Consider the following 27,345-nt stretch of genomic DNA (forward strand, 5'->3'; position numbering starts at 1 on the left):
TCAAGTTCGGTGATACAGTGAAGTGAGCAACCTTGCGGCTAAACAGAGCATTGAGAACCGCGTGCGAATAGAATGGTAAAAGTGTCAGAGTTTAATGAAGTAACGTTGAGTTCGACTTAATCTAATGTGAAGTAAATAGTCGATCATTTATTGTATATCGTGCGGCCACAGTTCTTCCGTGTGTAGCATTACCCATCGGTTCGTCGTGTCTTTAGCTAGTGCACTTAACCAGGCTGTGTGGCCTAAATACGTCGCCCACACCCGAGGAGTCCTAGGCGGAGAACCGTTGGACATGTACACAGGAGAATCGGCGTCGGCGATTGCAGAACCATTCCTGGTTGGATTATATTGATTTGGGACGTGACCACCGGAGAAGAGTATCGTTGATTTCCACTATCGTTTGGGATTCGTGAGGATTACAACTCGGGCCTGCCTCGTGGACGGGGCTGGCTAGCTGTCATCAATGCTGTCGGGCATTTTGGATTACAATTATTGCTTTTGCTGCTGATCAAGGGAGTTTACAAGAACCGACTCCTGTACCTGGAGTCTCTTTATTCCTCATTGAATCAGACGGAGTACCCGAACATTCCTCTACCCTCCAGGCCTTACACCCTGGAGGGAACCCATTGTCTCCAGTCGGTACCAGTGTTGCCCTATATAATTGCTACTATACAACAGGTGGCGTCAGCTTAGACCCATCGTAGGATTCCTGCTATTCTTAGTGACTTATGCTCTTGACTGACTTTACGTATATTCTTCGCCATACAAGCGCGACCCTAATTCTCATTCTGTAACCTAACGTTGCCTAATAATAATAAATTACCCTCCAATAGTATTTCTGTGTCAATGCCGTGTTCTTGTGGGTGTTCACCATCTATATTTGATGTACTGTCTGGCCAGTAATTAAAGTACATAACTAGCAGTGGTTTAATCTATCACAATCTTTAATACAGTCAGGGTTGTGTAACCCCTCAGTTACACACCTCATGGTACCAAAGCACCTCAAAGGCGCTAAAAACAAAATTACAAACATCTCAAAACAAACTGGTCAGACTACTGCTTGACCTTACTCCTAGAACCCACCTCACCCCTGCCCACTTTGACAACCTAGGGTGGCTTAGAGTAGACGACAGAGTACAGCAACTTGCAATGGGCCTGGTCTACAAGATACACTACACGACCAAGGTACCCATGTACATGTCAAAATACTTCCCAAAGGTCAGTGAATACCACGATCACAACACCAGAGGGAGCTCCACAAATCATGTTGTGTGTGTGTGTGTGTGTGTGTGTAGGTATAACGTTATATATACACGTGACGTATATATAAACGTATGTAATTGGTTCAGAGTAGTATGGCCATCTCGTGTGACAGACAGTAAACCCTCACGAAGGTCTCCTCACATGCTAACGGCTACCGGGGAAGTAACACATAAATAACATAATAACCAGCCGTTGTAAGCTAGCTAGTTGATCTATGTGATGATGGGCTGCCTGGCTGCCGTAGCAAACCAACCTTAAACACGCTTACCTTGCCAGGTGAAACGATATGACCGGCTGTGTTTCTACACTGACGCCCACGCCATGGTCATTATAAACTGTCAGCAGGTGAAATCTCCATTGTAGCTGGAGCTCAGCAGAGCCGCCTCTTCATCTTCAGTGTCGCTCTACTAGCTAGCCGCTCCTTTGGTTGGGTGGAAAGCGTTGGGTCGCGTTGGGTTGCGTTGGGTTCTGGGAAATGTAGTTTGGTGCTCAACCAGGAAGTGTCCAACGCGTCACATGACTGTGTAGAAATGGCTGCGGTACAGTGGTAAGATGCTCTTTGCTTATCAAATTAGATTTGCAGTCAGAAACGATCTACATTGCTGCACATACTGATCGGACATGCTAAACACTTGAACAGCATAATGCACGTGTACGCACGCATTGCTTAATTATTTGTTGTCGCCCAAAAGTGACAACAACACCAACGTGTTATTTTCCTGTGTTGCCTTGTATGATCAGATTATATCAACAATACGAGTCACATGCAACATAATATGACTATAACTGCTATATATATAGCTTATTAATCATAGGGCATTATTACTGGGGTCTTGTCTTTGGACACTTGAAGTTACAATTAGGGTTTGGACTAGCAAAGGTTATGTGTGCAATGTTTTCTAACCTGCAAGGCAAAGATATTCCACATGAATGAATTAATGAATGAATGATGAATGAAAACTTTATTTAACAGATTGCAGAATGGGTACAATACAGTACGGCTCAATACAATTGTTAAGGGGATGCAGACCTGAGAAAGACGTTTGTCTTGTTTCCATCAGGGTCCCCCATTTTCATTTCATATAGACATTTATGACATACACAACATACATGACATTTATGGCATAGGGACATATAGGTATTTAGTACTGATACATTTGTGACATAAGCGGTATTCAAATATACAGTACTGTTACCCCTAGATCCTGACAGAGTATATACATATGATGGGGAGGGGACTGTACATTAGGAGGGGGTGGGTGGGTGGGAGGGAAATATACATACGGCGGGGAGGGAATATATACATGCGGTGGGGAGGAGACTGTCTATTAGGAGGTGGTGGGGGTTTTGGGCGTTTTTATGGTGGCCAGTTTCGAATTGCAGCCTCCCGTAGGTGCTCTTTAAGAGCGGTTTTGAATGTGGGCAGGGATTCACATTCCTTTACAGCTTTGGGTAGGGCGTTCCACATTGTTGTGGCATAATTGCGAAACGTGTTTAGTCCCTTGTTTGAGCCGAATCTGGGTTTAACATGATTTGTTGAGCTTCCTCTGGTGTAGTGGTTGTGGTATTCACTGACCTTTGGGAAGTATTTTGACATGTACATGGGCACCCCGGTCGTATAGTGTATCTTGAAGACCAGGCCCATTGCAAGTTGCTGTACTCTGTCGTCTACTCTAAGCCAAAGTGGGCAGGGGTGAGGTGGGTTCTGGGGTTCAGGTCAAGTAGTAGTCTGACCAGTTTGTTTTGTGATGTTTGTAATTTTGTTTTAAGCGCCTTTGAGGTGCTTTGGTACCATGAGGTGCACGCATAGTCATAGTACCCTTGAATGAGTGCTCCTGCCAGAGTCTTCAGGGTATTCTTGTTTACCAGAGAGGAGATCCGGTACAAGAATCTAGTTAGTTGGTTGACTTTTTTTATTACATTGGATGCCATTTTGTCACAGGAAAGATTTGCCTCTAGGATGGAACCCAGGTAGGTAATTTCACAGACTCATGGTGTGGCTCTGATATCACAGATGTGTGTTCTGTAGGCTATGTTTAAAATACATTCAGCTACTGTTATATGATGGGAAAATGTTGTCTGCCCCTGGAGTGTAAACCCCACCTATGTGGAGATTTCAATGCATATTTTGACCCAAGGTCTGGCACATGTCTTGTCTCCTATAGGCATTCCCGCGGGCGCAGATATGAGGCAGAGGTACAGAGCTGCCAACTGGAGCTGGTGCCAGTCGAGTTTGGAGACTACCATCCTCTCAAAGCCATCACTGTGAGTACAGCACCCACAGTGCATCTAGTAGTAATGTCTCCTTCAACCAAGACCAAGTCTGCTCCCTCCCACCGTTCATCATCATTGCTTGATTGATTGATTGATTGATTGATTGAAAAGTTTATTAACAGATTGCAGAATGGGTACAGTACAGTACAGCTCAATACATACAATTGTTAAGGGGATGCAGACCAGAGAAAGACTTTCGTCTTGTTTACATCAGGGTCCCCCATTTTCAATTCATCATAACATATATGACACACACGACATAGAGATAGACAGTACTGCTACATCTATACATTTATGACATACCAGATTTGCAAATACAGTACTGTTTGTGATACAAAAAGTGTCCAGAAAAGAGTGTATCATCTTCATCAGTCTCCTCCCTCCCTCTGTCCATGCATTCATTTGGGGGCATTTGAGTGGCTCAGTATTCTGGGGTGCATTTCAAAAGTGTCTCATGACCCCTCGTCACCAGGATTGGTAGGGTTACTCTATTTAAATGTATTCCGTTACAATTACAAATGACCTGTTGAAAAATACATTCAGTCCTGCAAATTTTGCATAAAACGCCTGTTGATTGCATACCCAAAGTAAATTGAAAGCTATTCTTGAACCATTTATAGCACATACCTGAGTCTGGCCTCTTTTGAAAGGAAACATTCTGAATTTTCTAATAGTAATACTAGTAATACTAATAATAGAGTTACAATAGCACTCAGTGTTCTCGTCTGAATTTTGCAAACAAACTTTTTCTACACTGACGCTTGTTGCCTGTTGGTCTTATAGCCCGAAATTGGAAGCACATAATAGGTCAAGTAGGATGTCAATCAAACGGCGTCATCTTAGCTTTCAAGCAATGTATTGGTTCAGAGACACTAAAACAGCGGGACGCCATCAAACGAGGGCAAATGTGCTGCGACGCAGGCGGGCTGTCAGAACGTTAAGAGGTTAAAGGTGCTATAGATAAAAATTGTATGTAGAGTAATTTTTTAATATATTTTTTAAATAAATAATACACCCGCAGAGCTTTTAGAAAGGTGCAGAATAAAAGTATTGCTTTCCCCCCAAATAAATATTGATTAATGAATGAATCATAAAAAAAAATTGTGCAGGTCCAAAATGAATGTTGTTGTTTACATATTGCGTGCACGTAACTCAAATCAAATCAAATCACATTTATTTGTAAGGCCCGACAACACGCGTTAATGTCCCCATGGACCGGACACGTCTTCTTTAAACAAGTCAAGAAGAAACATCACAATAGGTCAAGAACAAAACACCATAAAGACCAAAACATTTAAAATGAATGCAACACAGGCAATGTGGAGGAGAGAAACCTTAGAAGGGCCATTCAAGGGGGGATCTCCCTTCTTAGATGTCGGTGATAGTAGTGTTGCAGTAAAACAGGCGAGCAGTTGGTAAAGCATGCACTCACATGTGTGAGTATGTGCATGCGATAGCAACTGAACATTTTCAAAGATTAAAGATAGAGCTGATAGCGTATCTATTTGAGGCAAAGGGGCGGCGCAGAGAGGTTCGCATCCTCCCAGTCATCATCACGGGACGTCCAACACTCCGGTCATCACTCCGAGACAGCCACTCACAGGGAGACAGGGGGGCGGCGCAGAGAGGGTTGCATCCTCTCGGTCGTCATCACGGGACGTCCAACACTCCGGTCATCACTACGAGACAGCCGGAGACAGGGGGACAGGCGTTAGACAGTTCGCGTGATTGTGATGGGCGGACATAGCAATAGATACAAGTGGTAAGCATATATTATGTGAATAGAATAGATAGATATATGTAGTAACTAGTAAGCATATTATGTGAATAGAATAGAAGTACTTAACCCAGCAATGAACTCCACGTCTAAATCACGTTGACAGACCACGGACAGAAGACGGTAAGAAGCTGATCCATGGCCTTGGTGGTGCACGTAGAACAGTCACTGCAATCTTGGCCAAGACCCCGAGACATCCACCACCTTAGTCAGCACTACGAGACAACCACTCAGAGAGATGGGGGGGGGATTGATTGATTGATTGAAAACTTTATTAACAGATTTGAGAATGGGTACAATACACAATACAGCTCAACTACATTGGATACTGCCTTGCACTATATAGTATTGTATATTAGTACACTGCACAGTATTGTATATTGTATGGTAACTACGTCTATTCTGCATCGAACATTGTACATATGTCTAAACTGAACACTGTGACCTCATTTTTTTACTTCTAATTTTACTATGTTATTTTATTTCATACTTATCTTGTCTTGCACAGTCTCTGGAGCGTAACAGTAAGAAGCATTTTGTATAAAAGTATTCTGTACTTCTGTATGACAAATATTAAAGAAACTTGAGAAACTTGAAACTTGGATGTGGTTGGGTGGGGGGGGGGTGGGGGGGGGGGGTAACTGTACATTGGATTATCGACGTCTCGTGTATTATTGGGTTAGGACATTTTCTGTACATTGGAGGGGGTTGGGTTAGGACATTTACAGGGGCCAGTTTCGAATTGCAGTCTCCCGTAGGTGCTCTTTGAGAGTGGTTTTGAAAGTGGGTAGTGATTCACATTCCTTTACAGCTGTGGGTAGGGCGTTCCACATTGATGTGGCATAATTGCGAAATGTGTTTAGTCCCTTGTTTGAGCCGAATCTGGGTTTGACATGATTTGTGGAGCTCCCTCTGGTGTTGTGGTCGTGGTATTCATTGACCTTTGGGAAGTATTTTGACATGTACATGGGTTCTAGGGCTGTCTTAAATACTTCGAAGCTTCGTTCGATGGCACAAGCTTCGAACATTAAAAAAAAATCGAAGTTAAAAAAAATAATAATAAAATAAATCAATTTCTTTTTTTCAAATTTTTTTATTTTATTTTTATTTTTACTTCGGTGTGTGTGTGTGTGCATGGGGCCATTGGGTGGGGCATGGGGACAAATACACTGGAGGAAAGTAACCCAGCTCAGCACTGCCCAAATTATATCAAGTTTCAAGTTTCAAGTTTCTTTAATAGTTGTCATACAGAAGTACAGAATACTTTCATACAAAATGCTTCTTACTGTTACGCTCCAGAGACTGTGCTAGACAAGATAGTATCAAATAACATTTAGAAGAAGAAAATGAGGTCACAGTGTTCGGTATAGACATATGTACAATGTTCTGAGTTACCATATAATATACAATACTATGCAGTGTACTAATGTACAGTACTATCTAGTGCAAAGCAGAAATGGGATGAGGTACAATTTAGGTACAATTTACAGTAAGGTGTACGAGTTGTAGTGCAGTCCTTCATCAATAAATATAAAGTGTGGGGAGTGGGTGCTACAGTGTGTTTGTTTAAAGTGGGTGTGTGCTATAAAGTGTGTGGAGTGGGTGCTACAGTGTGTTTGTTTAAAGTGAGTGTGTGCGTGTGGATGTGTGTGCTGTGTGCGTTTGGTGGTTGTTGTTGTGTAGTGTTCATTCATTGTTCGTTTAGCAGCCTGATGGCCTGGGGATAGAAGCTTCTTCTGAGTCTTTCTGTGCTCGCCTTGAGACTCCGGTATCTCTTGCCTGACCGCAGCAGTTCAAAGAGGCAGTTGTTCGGGTGACTGGAGTCTTTAATGATTCTCTTAGCCTTGCCCTTGCAGCGCTTGTTGTAAATGTTCTGGAGGGTGGGGAGCCCCCCTCCAATTGTGCGTTCGGCTGAACGTGTCACTCTTTGTAGTCTGCTTCGGTCTTGTGCAGTGCTATTCCCAAACCAGGAGGTGATATCATCACTATTGCCTGTTTGAAGGATATCATCCTCAAACACATATACACCACCTACACGCCTATTCTCAGTCCTTGCCCCACAATGGTGGAATGAACTACCCACCCCAGTTAGGACAGCCGAATCCCGTCCAATCTGAATTTTATGACATACCAGATTTGCAAATACAGTACTGTTTGTGATACAAAAAGTGTCCAGAAAAGAGTGTATCATCTTCATCAGATGACGCACTTCTTCAACCATTATCTGAAATAAAATTAAAAAAATTAAATTAAAGAAATCTAACCCTAACTAACCATACTGTCATGCACTTGTCCTAATAAACTAACCTACACTGTAGCACGCAACACTTTGATGAACATTGTTACTCAGCTGATAGAGTTGTATCCTTCCTGATGACCTGTCGTACAGAACTTGTAAGTCGCTTTGGATAAAAGCGTCAGCTAAATGACTAAATGTAAATGTAAATGCCTTGTAGAATTCCACACATAAGAAAGAAAGATACTGGGATGAATAAACAAAATAGGAAATACAATGTAGAAATGCATGCAATACATAAATAAATATGAATCTCCATATATGAAATAGAACATTTAGATAAGGTGCTACTGAGATGTTTTGGTGAGTTCTTTGTTTTTTTGTGGAAGTAGCCCTTCTTAAAAATGCATGAACATTCACTGATAATTGGTCTGTAGTGGAGTCTACAAGGTCTACATTGCCGGACCTTGTAGACTGACATAATTCTGTGCATGTTTAGTCTACACAGGCCATATTTCAAATAATCAAAATCTTACTTCATTCATCTTAAACATTCTTGATTTGGGGGATTGGTAGTTCCCATGAAATCTGAAGTTGTTCAAACGACAACAGCGATCCACCTTGAATTAAATCACACAACCGAGTGAAACCTTGTTGGCTGCGTCACAGTCACGAAAGGGGCTACTTAATTCATTAATCCAATCCACTTTATTTATAGAGCACATTTAAAAACAACAAAGTTTACCAAAGTGCTGTACAAGTCCCACAACATAAGATAAAAAAAAACATATATATATATATATATATATATATATATATATAAACAAATAATAATAATAATAAAAAATTTTAATTCGAAGCTTCGAATTAAAATCGAAGCTCGGCCCCGAAGCTTCGATTGCCAAAAATAAATTCGAAGGTCAGCCCTAATGGGTACCTTACTGGTGTAGTGTATCTTGTAGACCAGGTCCATTGCAAGTTGCTGTACTCTGTCGTCTACCTCAATGCCAGGTGTCAGATAGCTACTGGCTGGCCGGTGTGATGGAGGCCTATCTCTTGTGGGGCTCTGCGTAAGAAGCAGACAACAAGACACTGGTTTTGTTTTCTTTAGTGGAATTAAGTTGCCATTGTTACAGAGGTACGGTGTTATAGAATAGAATGATCTTTATTGTCATTGTTACAATGTTACAACAAAATTTAAAATGCAGCGCTAGGTGCTAGCCGTCACACAGTCCTAGATCATAAAAACACAGTCCTAAACACAGTATTAAATATAAAAACATTTCATTTAATTTCAAACCTTTATTTATACTCGTGAAAGCACTGAGGTTTCCCTCATTTACAGTGATGACGAGTTAAACAAGAGTAAGGCATAACAGACATAACATAAACAGGGGGGGTATAAAAGATAATTGCACTATCCCTTAGTGTTGTGTGTGTATGCGTGGGGGGGGGGGGGGGTGCAGGTAGATTGTTGTTTTAAATTTTAGCTGAGTTTAGTGCACATATGGTCCTGGGATAAAAACTAAACTTCAGTCTGTTAGTCCGGGTGGGCATGACGCTGAAACGCCTGCCCGAGCGCAGCCGTATGAGGTGTTTGTTGCCAGGGTGGTGTGGGTCCCTAAGTATTTTGACTGCCATCTTAAGACAGCGGGAGTTGTAAAGTTCTTCCAGGGAGGGGAGAGGGCATCCAATGATTTTTTGGGCCGAGTTGACGACCCTCTGGAGCGCATTCCTTTCTGCGGCTGTGCAGCTGAGGAACCACACGTTGATGTAGGTGAGGATGCTTTCCACGGAGCAGCGGTAAAAGGACACAAGCAGGTCTTGTCTTTTTTCTTTTTTTAGATAAATTTTTTGGCGTTTTATCGCTTTATTTCTACTGGCCAGTCCAGTAGGGAGAGACAGAGGAGGAATGGGAGACAGAGTGGGGGGAAGACATTCGGGAAATAACGACGGGTTCGGGAATCGAACCCGGGTCGCCCATGTCGCGGCTGAGCGTGCTATGTGGTTCGCCACTGGGGCGCCCCGCAGGTATTGTCTAAGGTGGTAATTCCTGAGTATTCTCAGGAAGTAGAGTCTCTGTTGTGCCTTCTTCACGATCGCCTTGGTGTTGGTTCTCCAGGTCAGGTCATCCTCCAGGTGGACGCCCAGGAATTTGATGACGAGACTCTCTCCACGCATCCCCCGTCGATGTACAGGGGCTGTATGTCGGTCTTCTTCCTCCTGTAGTCCACGATCATCTCCTGGGTTTTTAGCTTATTCAGCTGCAGGTTGTTAATTTTGCACAGGGCTGACAGCTGCTCTACCTCATCGCAGTACGCGGTCTCGTCACCTTTTGAGATACAGCCCACCACGGTGGTGTCGTCAGCGAACTTGATGATGGTGTTGCTGGGGTGGACTGCGGTGAAGTCGTGGGTGTAAATAGAGTAAAATAAGGGACTCAGCACGCAGCCCTGGGGGGATCCGGTGCTGATGGCTGTGGAGGTGTGGGGGCCTATCCTGACCCTCTGGGGGCGGTCAGACAGGAACTCCTTGGACCACCGGCAGAGGGGATGGTTTAGTCCAAGATCCATGAGTTTGGGCACTAGTCTGTCAGGCAGGATGGTATTGAATGCAGAGCTAAAGTCCACGAAGAGCAGCCGTGCGTAGCCCCCCCTCTCTCTAGATGGGACAGGGTAGAGTGGAGAGTTGTGGCGATGGCATCCTCCGTGGACCTGTTGGCTCTGTAGGCGAACTGGTGGGGGTCTAGTCCGGGAGGGAGGCTAGAGATGATGTGGGGCTTGAGTGTTTTTTCAAAGACCTTCATAGGTAGGGAGGTGAGTGCGACTGGACGGTAGTCGTTCAGGCAACTGATGGAGTTCTTCTTTGGGACCGGGATGATTATGGAGGTTTTCAGGCAGGGTGGGACGATGGCTTGGGACAGGGACTGGTTGAAGATCTTAGTGAAGACCCCCGTCAGCTGGTCAGCGCAGTCTTTCAGCACCCGTCCCACGACACCGTCCGGCCCCGCCGCTTTCCTTGGGTTCACTCCCTTCAGTGTGCGTCTCACCTCGTGCTCCGTGAGGATGATGCTGCTGAGGGCTGGTGAGTGTGGTGAGGCTGCTTCTGTCGGCACCGCCTCAGGGGTGGCGTTGATGTGCAGTGTGGCTGTTTCCGTCGGCCTTGCTTCGAATCGTGCAAAGAAGGAGTTCAGGGTTTGTAGTTGGTCATCTGTTGGACCCCCTGCCATACCTGTCTGGTGTTGTTGCTCTGGAAGCAGTTCTCAATCTTCCCCTTGTAGTCGGCCTTGGACCTCTTGATACCTTGCTTCAGGTTGGCTCTGGCAGTGCTGTATAGCTCCTTATCACCAGACCTGAAGGCGGTGTCCCTCTCTCTGAGCAGACGCTGCACCTCTCCCGTCATCCACGGCTTCGTATTGGGATAGACCCGGATACGTTTGTCCACGGTGACAGAGTCTATGCAGTGCTTGATGTATCCCAGCACTGATGAGGTGTACAGTTCCAGGTCTTCATGTTCAAAGACCTCCCAGATGGTGTTCTCAAAACAGTCCTGCAGCTGTGGGGTGGCGCTTACCCGCCAGGTTTTAACTGTCTTTGGTATGGCCGGGGCACTCTTTCTAATGGGGGTGTAGGATGGGATTAAAAGCAGGGATACATGGTCTGACTGACCTAGATGGGCTAGTGCTTTGGCTCTGTAGCCCAGCTTAATATTAGAGTGATGGTCCAGTATTATACGAAGCAAGTCATCACGGCGAGTGGACAGATGAATCAGTGTATGGTTTCTGGAGCATAAATAATACAGTACATGGGAGTATGGACATAAACAGGATATCTTGATATCTTTGGAAGAAGATATCTTCATTAAAATGCCCAGTGAGGCATTTCTTAAACAGAGAGCATAATGAGGTGTGACTGGTTCAATAGCAAGACAATTAACACTCCTTAAACATTAGCATGAATAAAATAAAAGTAAGAAATTTAAGGAAATGTACAATATATATCAAAGTAATGACCCAGAATAAATGTTTCTTATGTAAAGTTTTTACAGTTTAAAACTTAAAAGTAGGGAGGGGTTACGTGCACACAACATGTAAACAACATTCATTTTGGACCAGTGAAAATGTTTTTAATGATAAATTCATTAATCAATCATTATTTGGGGGGAAAGCAATACTTTTATTCAGCATCTTTCTAAAAGCTCTGTGGATGTATTATTTATTTAAAAAATATATTTAAAAAAAGATTACTCTACATAAATATGTTATCTATAGCAAGACAATTAACAGAAATAGAAATAAATGTGTCTTTGCATGGCCTTACTCCTGTTATTAATTAACCAAGGCACAGTTAACAGCATAACAAATATAAAGTAAATAATGTATTATGCACTGGGTAACTTCAGCACATTAAATGTATATATATATACGTATATATAAACCCCCGGTTGGGCCCCCCCCCCCCCCCCACAACCCATGTCTGCTCCCGGTTGCCGTTGTTGGGAAGGACGACGGGATGACAAATTTCATTGTCACCCATCATCACCCCCAAAAAATGCATGTGTGTGTTCCTATGTGTGTCTCTGCATGACTACGTTGCAATGTGTGCTACGAATAAAGACTTCTTCAAAGTCCAGTTTAATCTTACAAGGCATAATTAATTATAAAGGAGGATGCCGACCGGAGCAATAGACCGGAGCCAACTTGACTTCAGCATCCTAAACAGTTGTGATCCTAACATCAGATAACAAGATTGCGTCACCATTTCCAACATGTTGAGTGATTTACAAGAACTTATTTTATCTGGGGGCGGCTAGGTGGCGCAGTGGGCAAGGCGCTCGCCACTAATGCAGGAGATGCTGGGTTCGAGCCCAGCTCTCGCCATTGCTACCAGCTTGGCTGGTCGTTCATACTAACACAATTGGCAGTGTTAGGGGTAGGAAGCTGGTGGGTGGGGATCGGACGTTGTGGACAGCGACTCCTACAGGTCGGTTGGTGCGCCTGCGCAGCAGAATCAGGAAGCAACGGGGGCGGCGTGTCCCTCCCACGCAGACCCTCGCCGCTGAGAGATCGCGCTGTGCAGGTGAAAAGATGCAACGGCTGCCTCCTCGTGTACCGGAGGGGACACGTGATGCAAGGCTTCGTCCACATTGCAGCCGGCCAGTGGGAGGCATGGCCTAACAGCGTTCGAGACAGGGGAGGGTAGAATTGGACAATACGAAATGGGAGAAAAAGTAGATAAAAAAAAATAAAATAAACGTATTTTATCATTGAGGCAAACAGAAACTCAAATGAAGAGATGAGACCTCCTGGGTGAGACTGATCTGGCAGGGTGAGACTGATTAGATTAGATTAGGTTAGATCAGATTAAAATGTATTGTCATTATAAAGCACAAGTACAGTACAATGAAAATATGTTTGGCATCCAACCAAAGAGCAAATGTAACAGTAAAATACAATAGTAATGTACAATGTACAAGTGATTAAACTTAGTATATATAAATGAGTACTATTGGGTAATAGTGCTAATCAGATGTATGTACAGAGTTGTAGTATTAATATGTACAGTGATACAGTAGTGGTGGGGGAAATATAGTATAGTATTGCGATACTTTGCGTGGCGATACTGTATCGATACAAGGATGCCAAGTATCGATATTTAATTATGCAAAAAAAAAAAACAGTAGTACACACACATGCACACGTGTGCATTCAGTTAAGTTGGAATATGACTCTAATACAAACAGCAGTGTTTCCCACAGGATTTTCAGAGACTATGGGGGGTGAACCTCCGACCCTCTAGGGGGGTCCGGCTGCATGCCCCCCCGGAACTTTTGGTTCATTATACAACTGTGGCGGGACTAATTAGACCACCACAGTCTAGGTAATTAATGGGAAACCCTGAAACAGTTCAGTTTGTCAGGTTACAGGTACATGCAACACAGATTACAGTGTTGACATCTGTCTGCTTGAGAAAATCCCATTTGCTGCAATAGAAATGATTGAAGTGAGATGAACAGACTGAAAACTTTATTTTATTAGATAAAACATGTTGACAAAGTTTTACTTTGCAGTTGAAAAAAGCGAATAAATCGCAATATATCTCAATATTAATATCGCAATACTCAGCATATCGCAATATATTTTGAATTGCAATACTGTCGTATCGTGACTTAAGTATTGTGATAATATCGTATCGTGAGGCCTCTGGTGATTCCCACCCCTATGATACAGGTATAAAGACACTATGGTAGTAAGTCATACTGGCCAGCAGCGTAACTAGTAAGAGTACGTAAGGGATATGTAAAGATATAGTATCTACAGATATGTAAAAAGGATTATATGCACGTATGTACAGACAGATATATATATATATACACAAATTGATATATTGATGCGGTATATACAGCATTATTGTGCTATCATACAGAGTTATGGGTTATATGCAGGTGTATAAGTAGGTTTATAGAAGGATTATATGCAGGTGTATTCAGACAGATATGGATACCTTAATATTGGTATCGGCTAAGCTGTTTCCTCCCCCATCCAGGTGACGGACACCAAGTCTCGCCGTGGAGGCCGTAAAGGCAGCACCTCCTCCTCCTCCTCCTCCTCCTCCTCCTCGGTGGCTGCCCCGGACCCCCTCAGCTCCATGCTGGACGGGACGGACCCCCTGTCCATGTTTGCCGCCGCCAGCGAGACCCCCGTTCTCTCACACAGCATTTCCACAGGGGTGAGAGGACATCCACACAGACACACACACACATTTTAAATGCTTTATTTATGTCCACATAAATACAAAGTACATTAACACATTGGACGCCAACAACGTGATCATTCGTTATTGCCCGCCATGCGTTGAATGCCAACAACGAATAAACACGTTTTTGGGATCAATATAAAAAAAATTCGCCATGGCATTCATAATTCATCCAGCCTCCCTCCGGGACTGCAGCTGTACCCTGTCTGATATTGCAACTCCTCAATACCGCCGCCTGGTGGATGATCGGGCAAGTTACACTCCAAGCCAAACCGGAAATGGCGCTGGTTCAGAGTTTTTTTTATTTGCCACATGGAATAATACAATCATAGTTTCTTCATTAAAAAATCATAAATAGCCATTCCATGGACAAAAGGAGCAGGAAGAAGAATAAATCTTATAATTACCTGCCCCTTATTCCTAAACTAACATGTATTTTCTTAATGGTCGGCGTATAACCTTATTTACACAAATAATCATTTATACCATTATAAAAGAAACACAATCCACAGTTAAACAATAACAATTTAAATAATAATAATAATGATAAAGAATAAAGAAAAGAAAGAGAAGAGAAAAAAAAAATATCTCAATATTCAGATCACATTTTGATTTTCATACTGACTAAATATTTTTTTTTTATAAATGTTTTTGAATTGATAAACACTGTTACATCCCTTAAGCTCGCTATGGAGAGAATTCCATAACTTTACACCAATAACTGAAGGACACATCTGTTTAAGTGTGGTACATGCAAACTGATGTTTAAAATTGTATTTTCTCCTACTAAACTCACTTTCTAAATGAAAAAGATTTTGTAGTTTTTCTGGCAGTGTATTATTTCCAAGTGCATCGAGGAAATTCCTCCGGCAGTAATATCTTGTTACGTGGATCCAGACAAACACTCAAGTGCATTGGGATCGCTTTCGAAACGCAATAATCTATATGATTTCTGCGTTTATTGCGTCATACAAACGGGAAATGAATCTAGCAGATCGACGTCAAATAATTGGAATATTTTTCCTCCAGTCTCATCGGCGAACGGTAAGAGGAATATAACGTTATTTTCAGCCCGATTGTTTATTCATTTCACTGCAAACCATCTGATCAACATATCAACCCATACTAAATAAAGCCGTTACTGACGATCAAGGAATTATAAACGACCCCCCCCCCCCCCTTTCCTTCACGCATGATGAAGCATAATGTATACCGATCATATACATTTGAATTTTTTAATATAGCGTGTATAGGAAAGAAACGCCAATCGATAATCTATCATATGCTTCAGGGCCTATAACTCGCATTTTTGGAATTACAGCAGAGAACCTTAAAAACATACTTATATTCTCGCCGGTATTAACACAACAATGTATGAATGAAAAAATATATCGTTCCCACATGCGGAACGATAGATACCCGATGTTGAATGGGCCATAGTAATGTCGATATAGCTATAATATTTAAAAAGTTATAGCCCTGCAAAAAGGTAAACATCTCCATAGGGTTACAGCGCTGGCAGACTGGGCTGATGGGCATTGGGCATACTGCGTGGCAATCAAAGTGTTAAGGACATAAACACTAACCAATTAGCTCATTGGGAGTCATTCAATTACGTTTGTGATTGTGCAGCACCCATCGTACACATACAATATTGACACAGATGATGTTTCAGATGTGGGTTAACAGATACAATAGCATTTCCGTAAGACTATATCTACTCTATGGGTACAAAAAGCAATGCCGTCTCCAAATAGAGCGGCTACCTATAATAGCAGATATAGAGCAATACCTTGCTAACTGTTTAGCCTTTCTCTTGGAGATGTGGGCCATCTGAAGGCCCCTAACCACAAGCTTGTGAACATGACCCAGGCTGCCAAAAATGTTAACTAAAAGTTGACACTTGTAGCCTAGTTGTTCAGCTTGAGCTGCTGATATTTCAGCAACTTGGTTAAAAAGGCTTCTTCCAGGCTGTGATCGAAGGTACAGCCAACCTCTAGAATAAACACCTCTAGAATAAACACCTCTCTACTGTTCTCATTAACCACCACCACGTCAGGGGACCCAAAGGTAGATCCGATATCACACACACGCACACACACACATATTCATTCTTTAAACATACATTGTTCTATCCACACCATCCGACACCCATCCCCTCCCTCTCATTTCTCTGTCCGTCTCTCATTTCTCCCGTTTTCTCATACTTTTATGAGAAATACCTGTATCCCCCTCCCCCATGTTGCTATGATGCCCAAATGTCCAAACAAAGGAATATCTTATCTTATCTTATCTTATCTTGTTCTTTCTGGGACATCTGTACTTCACTTGCACTTAAATAGTCCTTTAAGTGACACACACTCAGGCATAGGCGACGTCCCGATCAGATCGGACAGATCAGAATCGGCGCCAATCACAGGCATATTTACCGCTTTAGCTGCAACGTCCCGCATGTGGGACGTTTTTAGGATGATTATTTTTTGTTGTCTGTCGATAGCGACAAAATCCGACAAAATCCGTTCAGCGGTTCTCAAGTTACATGCCGGTATTTGAGGCTTGTGCAAAGTACACGGTATTGTGCAAAATACCACTCCCGACTCTTGGGGGTCTAGTTCCGTCAATCTAGATCCGATCTTGAAAATTATTGGGGAGGGTTGTAGCCAATGAGTGTGGCTTTCCAATGATACCCCACCTGGGGAAGTATGAATCGGGGATCTGGTGAAAAACTAACGAGCGAAAACAGGAAGAGAAAAACAGCAGAATGAATTGAAGTCTATGAGAAAACTCTTTTTCTTTTGTACATAGTTTACCAAAATCACTCCTAATCACTCATTTCTGAATGGATCTTTATGAAATTTGGACATGTACTACATAATGCTTCAGGCTATGGGTCCGTATGGATTTGTAAGCCATACCACCTTCTGGGGAAATACTACCTCTGGACTACTAACTACTACAGAAAAACTTGAGTAACAAGTTTTTCTACAACTCAAGTTTAGACCTATGTTACTCTATTACGTTAGCACTAAAACTTTATTTTCTTTCTGGAATCAGAAACTTCGGAATGTCATCTTTCAAAATAGACCAGGCTCATGCATGTGCTATAAGAATCAAGTATGTTGTTTTGGTTTGCAAAAGTATGCAGTCCTCAAAAATGAAAACTAAAAAGGCCACTTTTGGGGGCGCAGGTTAACACATCCCACGCCGGAAACGGCTTACGACGTGTTTCAAGTTTATGCGAATTCTGCCATTCCGCGGCGTACGACGTTATTGAGATCATATTAAATTTTTTCGCCATGTTATTCATAATTCCCTCACGGAGCCTGGTCTGATGCAGTGGGAGCCTGCACAACTCTGCAACGCTTCAATACTGCCGCCTGGTGGATGATCGGCGAGTTGCAACCGGAAGTTGATCTCTGGAGATCTCCGGTGCATCTGGCAAATGCGTCTGGCACTCGCATATTGTTGCGGGACTGTAGCCACACGTCCGTGTGTAGCGATCGCTGCCATAACGCAATAATCGATACGATTTGGGCGTTTATTATGATTATACAAACCGGAAATGGATTTAGGAGATCGATGTCAAATAAGTGGGATCTTTTTCCTCCAGTCTCATCGTCAAACGGTAAGAGGACGCTGACGTCATTTTCAGCGCGTTTGTTTATTATTATCCATGCAAACTGCTCTGATCAATATATCACCCATACTACATAAAGCATTTACTGACGATCACGGAATTATAAACGACCCCCCCCGTTCATCTGCGCATGATAAGTCATAACGTTTAGGATCATGTACAGTTGACATTTTTAATATAGTGTGTATCGCCAACAAACGGCATTTGATAATCTATATATGCGTTTATGCCTATATCTCACATTCTAGGAATTACTGCAGAAAACGATAAAAACATATTTATATTCTAGACGGTATTTTCGTATGAATCTATGAATGAAAAAGTAAAACGTTCCTACATCCTGAACGATAGATAATCGATGTTGAATGGGCCATAGTAATGTCAATTTAGCAATACAATTTAAAAAGTTATAGCCCTGCAAAGAAGGTAAACATCTCCATAGGCTTAGACTGGTGGCAGTGATCAAACATTGATGGATATAAGCGTGGCAGGGAATGTGTTAAGAGGTATTTTAATTGATCGGTATCGGGTATATTAAGCCCAATAGAATTCATGTCCTTTTTTGTAAAACAAAATAAATAAAATGAAAACCCTGTGAAAAGCTGTGATGTAGGCTATTGTTTTCTTTAAGCAAAACTATTAAATAACCAAGCATATATTGCTGTATTGTCTAGGAAAATACTAATATTTGATCGGCACTCTGTATCAGCAGATACTCAGTATTAAAGGTCCCATGCATTATAAATGGCCTTTTCCTGTGTTTAGCATTATTTCCTAGCAATGGGGGATAATATAAATGTGGTCTGTGTCGTTAATTATCATATTGACTCATCAGTCTAGTCTCGAGTTCACAATCTTCCCTCGCTCAACTAAGCCGTTCTGATTTGACAGTATTGCTGATGTGAATAAGGTACTGATTTGCATATCTCCGCCCCCTCAACAGCAGAGCGAGTGGAAATACCTTCACTTCCTCAAAGTGAAGCGAGGCAGAGAACAAGCGAGAGAGAGGGAGAGAGAGAGAGATGGAGAGGGAGAGGAGCTTCTGTCGGGGAAACAAACGCATTTTACACACAACCTGACCGCGCGCGTGGAGGGACTTCTCCTGGAGCACGCTCATAACACACACGCATTTTACACACAACCTGACAGAGTGCGGAGGGACTTCTCCCGGAGCACGCTCATAACACACACGCATTTTCCACACAACCTGACCTCTATCTCTCTATCTCTGTGCCAGTGCAGACTGTGGGTGACTGTTACTCAAAGCGCTTATGGGCGGAGCCCATCCAAGAACAGCCTGAAATCCTGAACTAGAAAAATTATGCTTTTGAGTACTTCATTAGAAATACAAAACAATGAATTCTTTGGGAAAAAACTTTACAGATGTGTTCCATAGACTCACAGGAATTGTGTAAAGTTGCCCAAATAGTGCAAGGAATAGCAATGCATGGGACCTTTAAATTACTCTGATTGGGGGCAGAAAAACCTGATCTGGACGTCTCTACTCAGGCAACAACCTTATTTGTGTTGCTTATGTATTATGTTATAGTTATAGGACACACACAATGTGACCTACAGCACTGCTATGGTGTGTGACCTGTCGTGAACTGTGGACGTGCTTCTTATGTCATCTTTATGTTGTTCTGAACATGTGCTCAGTATCTCACTAGAGAACTGCAGTTACAATAGTTGACTATAGGTTATGTCCCCATAATGACTAATGAATGACTCATTTGGAGTATTCTACGATGGAATATTCTGTCGATTTTCTTTTACGATTATTTGAGTTAATTGGATTTAATAGAAACTAGCTAAACAGTTATACAGTTATAAAATCATTTATTGCAACAACATTTAAATATCGTACATGTCCATGTAAAAAATATGAATATTACTTTTTTGAAAAAATAAGGAATAAAAAGTTATTTATAATATAATAAAAAGTGTAATTTTCAAAATCTTACAAAAATATATATCAATTTACCAGCAAGAAATGTATGGTTAATGCTTGTACACTGAAACTGAGCTAAAGCTCTTCAACAGTGTCTTTTTAGAACATTTCTGAACTGTTTAGTAGCTTTTTCTGCCTTGCAAGGCTAAGATTTTTTTTCTTTTCTTTTTGACGTTTTATCGCTTTATTTCTACTGGGCAGTCCAGTAGATAGAGACAGAGGAGGAATGGGAGACAGAGTGGGGGGAAGACATTCGGCAAATAACGACAGGTTCGGGAGTCGAACCCGGGTCGGCCGTGACGCGGCTGAGCGCGCTATGTGGTTCGCCACTGGGGCGCCCCTCAAGGCTAAGAGTTTAGTGCTTCTGAATTAAATTCTTCTTCTTCTTCTTCTTTTTTATCTACTTTTTCTCCTCCTTTTTTCTGTGATTTTTCTCCCCATCCCAATTGTACCTCTCGTGCCAATTCTCCCTCCCCTGTCCTGATCGTTGCTCGCATATGCCCCCCACTGTCCGGTTGTAGGGAGGATAGAAGCCTTGCATCACATGTCCCCTCCGATACATGTGGAGGCAGTCTGTCACATCTTTTCACCTGCCAGCGCGGACTCTCATTTGGCGAGGAGTAACGTGTAGGAGGCTCACACTGCCCCCGTGTCTCTTGCGTTGGTGACGAGCGCAGTGTCCGCTGCGCCACCCAGCCGCCCAATTATTCTTCTTCTTGTGTATTTCTGGCAAACTAGTGCCACCAATTAAATGTCTAGAAGCACTAAGCAAACACTTTGATTACATTTTTCTTTTCGTAATCAAATTATTCAATTTACTCTATTAATCACGACAGTCCTAATTGTAACCTAAAAATATTTTTAACTGTTACAAACCAAACTTCCACTTGAGGACATTGAAATTTATGTCATATCCTTCTGAAATATCTAATATTTTAAAACCTTTTATTAACATCATTGTTGAATAGGAGCTACTGACTGGCTACGTCTCATAAAGAGCCTTTTAGGAATGAGCTGCAAACTGATTCTGGGGGTGAAAATCTCTTGTGTGTCCAGGACGTGAGGAGGAAGAGGAGGGAGGATGAAGAGGCGGTAGGAGTGGAATTTGAGCCCTGGTCGTCAAAACGAGGAGAGATCCTGGCCAGGTTCACAACCACAGAGAAGCTCTCCATCGTGAGTAGTCCTCCTGGAAAGATATGTATCAATAAACTCAATAATCAATCATCAAAGTCTGATCATAAATTGACCGTTGGATCAGAACTTATTCTCACCGTAATACTGAGCTATGCTTTTCTTTTCCATCACAAAAAATGGTTGTAGCCTCATCTACAGATTCAATTATCGAATCATGACCTTAAAATTGAAAGTCAAATCAATTGTGTATTTGGAGAATTGCAACAAGTGCTGAACATAAGGTTGCATTGCTCAATACATGTTTCAAAGTGGTGTTATTTAGGGACACTGCTACAGTAGTTGAAGATCTAAGTGCTGCTATGCTTTAATCTGGAGCCCGTTTTGCTGTCAAGTGCATAAACATTCAAATGTGTGTTCGAGAACATTTGGGAGAGGGAGAATCACACCGCATTCAATTTGAAAATCAAATTGAATCATGGATTTGGAGAATAATTTCGTGATGGGATTTAAGGCTGACTCCATATCCTTAGTTCATCTTGTTCAGTAATTAATTACTTAAATCTCTACTTAGAAAGTACCGTTCCAATACACTGAGACTAACTGTGTTTCATTTCATTTATTTCTATTACAGAATCTCTTCATGGGCTCTGATAAAGGTAAGGACTGTGCTGCTGAATCTATAGGAGTCCTTTAGTTTTCAGTGTTTCCCCTAGGATTTTTTTCAGGGGGGGTGGTAGGCCCCCCAAAACTACTAGTGTTGTCGCGGGGCGCGCGTGTCACGGATACGTGGTCAACAGTGTCGTCATAGACGCACGCACGCAGTAAGGCGGTTGTTAGTATCGGTGCATTTCTCTACACTGAGCTGAAATGAAACGATTGCACATAAATGAGGTAAATAAATATTAACAATATTTATTTACAACACATAAATTAACACTTTGGTTGCCTAAGGTTAAATTCATGATATACCATAGATTGCCAGCGCTATTTGTCTATGGAGAAAGTCCCCTTCTTTGCAGGGCTATAACTTTTTAAATTCTATTGCTACATTGCCATTATTAGGGCCCATTCAAAGTCCTATATGTATTGTTCATTGTGTAGCAACGTTAAACTTTTTCATTCACATATTCATAGTAAAGTATGGTCTAATGTATAAGTATGTTTTCATCTCTTTCTGCAGCTTTCTCCAGAACGTGATATATAGCCCCAAATGCATTATATTGATGATGAAATACAGTTTGATGGCAATCAGCGCGATATAAAAAAATTCCAACTAGACGTACTTCTAGAAGTTACTACACGTCATCTGATGTTGACCGGATGGGCTAGGGGGCGTTTATAATTCCGTGGGCAGCGTTATACCAATCATCTAATGTGGGTCAAATGTTGATAATAGCAGTTAGTATCGTTACACGCTGAAACTCATCCCAGTCTCCGCGCGCCGCTGGGCGATCATCGTCGAGTAGAAATCTTATCATTATGGGATATATTTTTACCCGGTCCATCTCCAGCTTGTATAATGGTATATACGTCCAAATCATGTTGTTTATCGAGTTATTGCCAATCGATCACCGTGTAGCGTGACGAGCCAGAGTCCCATGAACTATAGCGAGCGCCCGGAAGTACTACGGTCGTCATGACAACCTCTATTCAACATCCTGTTTGGCGATTGCGCCGATCGGCCACCAGATGGCGCTCCTGAACCGCCAGAGAGCTCAGTGGGTCCTGCTGGTGGATCTCAGGCCAGCGGAGGGGACATATTAATCCGATCGCAGATTTTTGAAATATTGATATAAGGACGCTGTACAGCGTCCCCCGGCAACTTGAGCATGGCCAGCAATGACGTGAAAAGACGTTTCATGGCAGTCAAAGTGTTAACGGAATTGTTTTTTTTTTTTATATTTTAAAGTTAAATGCATCAATCTGGTGCACTTTGAGAGCAAAATAAAGAGGCCAGATCTATGATGAACTTTGTGCTCAAAACACAAAATCGACTAGATTGCAGTGCTTCTCAATCATCTCCTCGAAGCACCCCAGCCGTTCCATGTATTTGTTAAATTCCACCACCAGCACACCTGATTCAACTTAACAAGCCCTTTATTAGTTGAATCAGGTGTGCTGGTGGTGGAATTGAACAACGGCTGGGGTGCCTCAAGGAGAGGTTTGAGAACCACTGGACTAGAGCATACATTTGAGCCATCAAAGAAATGAAGCAAAAGTGGTTACCTGTGTTGAACTGGTTTATTTTTTAGAAAATATAAAAATATACTGGATTACTATTACGGCTACTACCACTGCCAATACTACTGATACATCCCTATTGGCAATGTATCAGTCTAGGTAATTCATGGGAAACACTGAGGGAGGCACATACAACACTCATAACTATTTACAACCAGTGTCAGAGCGAGTGCACTCAAGTTGTTCGGAAATTCTGAGTGCACACTGGACACTCTGACCAAAGAGTCAGTTTATCAGAGCGGAGGAGATTTTCAGAGTGAATTTATTAACTCACCTTAACTAGGGCCCTATGAAATCCGTTTTTATCTTTTCCTGTTTTCGGATATGAATTTTCCTGTTTTCGGATTTCTCGGTTTTTAATTTTCCCGTTTTTGGATTCTCTGATTTAATATTTTTCCTTTGGATTTAACAAAAAAAAACAATACAAAATTATGTTTTTAACTAACTTTAGTACATCTGCAAACAGTGCCAGTGTAGTTCAATGTTCAGTGCCAGTTAGGTTATGAGGTTTCTTTTTTTCCAATTCAGTTCAGTTCAATGCAGTTCAACTGCAATAACTAAATAATAATTAAATAGTTAAATAATACAAAATAATAATTTGTTTAAAAGAAATCAAGAAAAAAAACTGTAAAATGTCATTTATTTCAAAGAGATGTCCTTTAAAGGTTCATGCTTCTCCCCATCTCTGGCTGACATCACCATTGTGATACATGATGGTTAGGCCTTGGTGTTTTTCTCAGTGAGGGATTCTCTTTTGTCGGTCAGCAGCGTTTTGTACTTGCTGAAGCTTCTTTCTGTATAATTATTTTTTAAGTTTAAATATCAACATTATCTGGCCATCCTCAGTAAATACTATCAAACTTTCCAAAGACCAGAGTTGGGACGGGCACGCACACACACACACACACAGAAAGGGAGAATGGCTTATATGAGCTATCCAGTTCATATATCAACTTATATCAACTATCCAGTCTGTTTTTATAGTGTAACGTTACTAGAGAGAGAGAGAGAGAGAGAGAGAGAGAGAGAGAGAGAGAGAGCCGTGCCGCACCACTGTTTTAAAGTCTTAGTGAAGATTGATTTATATGAAGACCGATTTATGTATAATTTAGCTAGCTCGCCAACGTTACTGTGATTAAGACAAACTTTAATAAAAAAAAATATATATATATATCAAATCTTTTTTTTTTTATACATTTCTTTTTTATAAAAAAAAATTCAGGGGGGGGCGGGCCAAGGCAATGGTAGAGGAAACACTGGTTTTACTGAAGGCTTGTTGAGTAACACAGTCTGTACTACAGGCGAGATCTACGTTAGTCCTTTAGTTTTACTGAAGGCTTGTTGAGTAACACTGTCTGTACTACAGGCGAGATCTATGAGTCCTTTAGTTTTACTGAAGGCTTGTTGAGTAACACTGTCTGTACTACAGGCAAGGCCCCCAGTCCAGGCTCCTCGGCTGTATCAGAGAAGGTGCGCACTCGCCTGGAAGAACTGGATGATCTAGAGGAGGTAAGTGTGTGTGTGTGCGTGCGTGTGTGTGTGTGTTGGTAAGTTGGTAAGTACATGCAGATTTCTAAAGGGATATTTCACCCATTTAAGAACGCTACAGTATCTGATTTGTTACAAGCTGGGGGTGGTTTCAGTTCATCCTGAAAGTACTAACGCAAATGTTTTTAATTTTTTTTTTCAGATATTGAAAGTAGAAATGATTAGCATTTGTTAGTAATTCTATAATGATAAGGTCAATGCAATGACATTCCACAATCTCTTTGGGCAGGGTTCTCAGAGAGAGCTGCTGAACCTGTCCCAGCAGGACTATGTGAACCGTATCGAGGAGCTCAACCAGTCCCTGAAGGAGGCCTGGTCCTCAGACCAGAAGGTCAAGGCTCTCAAGATCGTCATCCAGGTAGCAAACACACTTTGTCTCTCTGTCTCTGTCTCTCCCTCTCCCTCTCTCAATTCAATTCAAAGGGGCTTTATCGACATGGGAAACATACATTTACATTGCCAAAGCCAGTGTTAAATCGATATCTATGTCTCTCTGTGTGTCTCTCTCTCTCATTATCTCTGTCTGTCTCTCTCTCTCTCGCTCTCTCTCTCTCACTCTCGCTCTCGCTCTCTCTCTCTCTCTCTCTCTCTGTCTCTCTCTTACTGATGGTCTTAAGTGTCTTACTGCTTGATTTCAAAACCAATAGTTGACAGAGGCAGGTTAAAGGGATAGTTGTGATTTTAGGAACCCTATTCCTATTCCTTACTTACCAGTGATGTTGTCAACCAGTAGAGTCCTTTCTCAGCACAATCTGTTCTTTATACTGGATACCCACACCACTGCTTAGCCTCACATTTTCTTTTCCATTTTCTATGACATCTCCTTTAATTGTCCCTCTATGTTCTGACTCTGCACTTTCCTCTCAGTGCTCCAAGCTTCTGTCAGACACCTCTGTGATCCAGTTCTACCCCAGCAAGTTTGTCCTCATCACAGACATCCTGGACACGTTTGGTGAGTAAATAAAAAGTGGTTTCCCTCACTTCAGTAGAGCCGATGACCCAGTAGTTTGTCATATTGGCGTGTTTTTGACTACGTCCTCCGTCTGTCGCAGGTCAACTGGTGTATGAGAGAATCTGGACCATGTGTTCGGACCCACGGCCCCTACCGGGTAGGTTTGTACTGTACTGTCTGTCTGTTTCCGGTTTGATTCCGGTTTGACAGGGCAGCGTGTCGAAGTGTCCTTGAGCAAGACACTTAACCCCTAACTGCTCCTGATGAGTAGGTTGGCACCTTGCATGGTCGCCTCTGCCGTCGATGTGTGAATGTAACAGTACTGTATATCTGTATGTCATAAATGTTATGATGAATTGAAAGTGGGGGACCCTGATGTAAACAAGACGAAAGTCTTTCTCTGGTCTACATCCCCTTAACAATTGTGTGTATTGAGCCATACTGTATTGTACCCATTCTGCAATCTGTTAATAAAATGTTCAATCAATCAATGGGTGAATGTGAGGCATAAGTTGTAAAGCAGATATAAAAGCATACATCAGAGGGAGGAAATTCTATGTTAGACTAGGAGAGCACATGTCTGATATATACGACAACAACTATGGAGTTGCACAAGGGAGTTGCTTAGGTCCTTTACTCTTCTCCCTTTACATGTTACCGCTGGGTGATATCATCAGAGAACATAATGTAGATTTCCATAGCTATGCGGATGATACACAACTGTACATATCTGCTGAACCAAATGATACAGCGATTAGCTCCATTACAGACTGCTTACTGGCAATAAATAAATGGATGAGTAAGAACTTCCTGAAACTAAATGAGAACAAAACTGAAATTCTAATTATCGGCCCCAAAACTAAAAAAGAAACGTTAATAAAGAACCTAGGAGGACTAACCCCTTGGATCAAATCTGAGGTCACTAGTCTCGGGGTTATCATAGATTCAGAACTGAACTTCAATTCTCATATTAGCAAAGTAACGAAAACATCGTTCTTCCATCTCAGAAATATAGCAAAAGTACGACCATTTATTAATCAGAACGATGCTGAGAAGCTAATTCATGCATTCATATCTAGTCGGTTAGACTACTGTAATGCACTTTTCACAGGTCTCCCTAAGAAAACCACAGAGAGGCTTCAGCTAATCCAAAACTCCGCAGCCCGACTGCTAACTAGAACCAAAAGGAGAGAGCACATTAGTTCAGTCTTAGCTGCTTTACACTGGCTTCCTGTAACATTTAGAATTGACTTTAAGGTCCTTCTCCTTACATACAAAGCTCTAAATGGACAGGGACCTAGCTACATCACCAACACTCTAATAAATTACACGCCAGCAAGAACACTGCGATCATCAGCTGCTGGACTACTAGAGGCTCCCAGAAACAGTCAAAAGAGGATCGGTAATGCAGCCTTTATCAACTATGCCCCAAAACTGTGGAACAAACTACCCCAAAACATCAGGGAAGCCAACTCGCTAGACATCTTCAAAAGACAGCTTAAAACCTATCTCTTTGCTCAGGCATTTCAATAACTTACCTGCACTATTCCTACCCTGCCTACTTTTCTATGCTAATT

At 42.0% G+C, this 27,345-nt stretch overlaps 2 protein-coding genes across 4 annotated transcripts in view; one reads left to right on the plus strand and one right to left on the minus strand.

Moving 5' to 3' along the window:
• zdhhc16b (zDHHC palmitoyltransferase 16b) overlaps nt 1–1,660 on the minus strand; it is a gene marked incomplete at its 5' end in the record, with an annotated part of 58,067 nt that extends 56,407 nt beyond the window's left edge. For both annotated transcript variants that reach the window (XM_084322678.1, XM_084322677.1), the window contains one exon: nt 1,532–1,660. The remainder of the gene's footprint in view (nt 1–1,531) is intronic.
• A 133-nt stretch (nt 1,661–1,793) lies between these two features.
• Nucleotides 1,794–27,345, plus strand: part of vps35l (VPS35 endosomal protein sorting factor like) — a gene marked incomplete at its 5' end in the record, with an annotated part of 73,601 nt that continues 48,049 nt past the window's right edge. The window contains 9 exons of one of the 2 annotated variants that reach the window (XM_084322615.1): nt 1,794–1,810; nt 3,429–3,528; nt 14,096–14,278; nt 20,950–21,066; nt 21,659–21,683; nt 24,698–24,777; nt 25,046–25,174; nt 25,684–25,768; nt 25,869–25,925. In XM_084322615.1, coding sequence (XP_084178741.1) covers nt 1,794–1,810; nt 3,429–3,528; nt 14,096–14,278; nt 20,950–21,066; nt 21,659–21,683; nt 24,698–24,777; nt 25,046–25,174; nt 25,684–25,768; nt 25,869–25,925 — 793 coding nt within the window. Of the gene's footprint in view, nt 1,811–3,428; nt 3,529–14,095; nt 14,279–20,949; nt 21,067–21,658; nt 21,684–24,697; nt 24,778–25,045; nt 25,175–25,683; nt 25,769–25,868; nt 25,926–27,345 lie in introns of those variants that run through there. The other variant, XM_084322616.1, reaches the window with a different exon arrangement.

This window comes from Notolepis coatsorum (assembly GCF_963971535.1).
Source record: "Notolepis coatsorum genome assembly, chromosome: 10".
NCBI lineage: Eukaryota > Metazoa > Chordata > Actinopteri > Aulopiformes > Paralepididae > Notolepis > Notolepis coatsorum.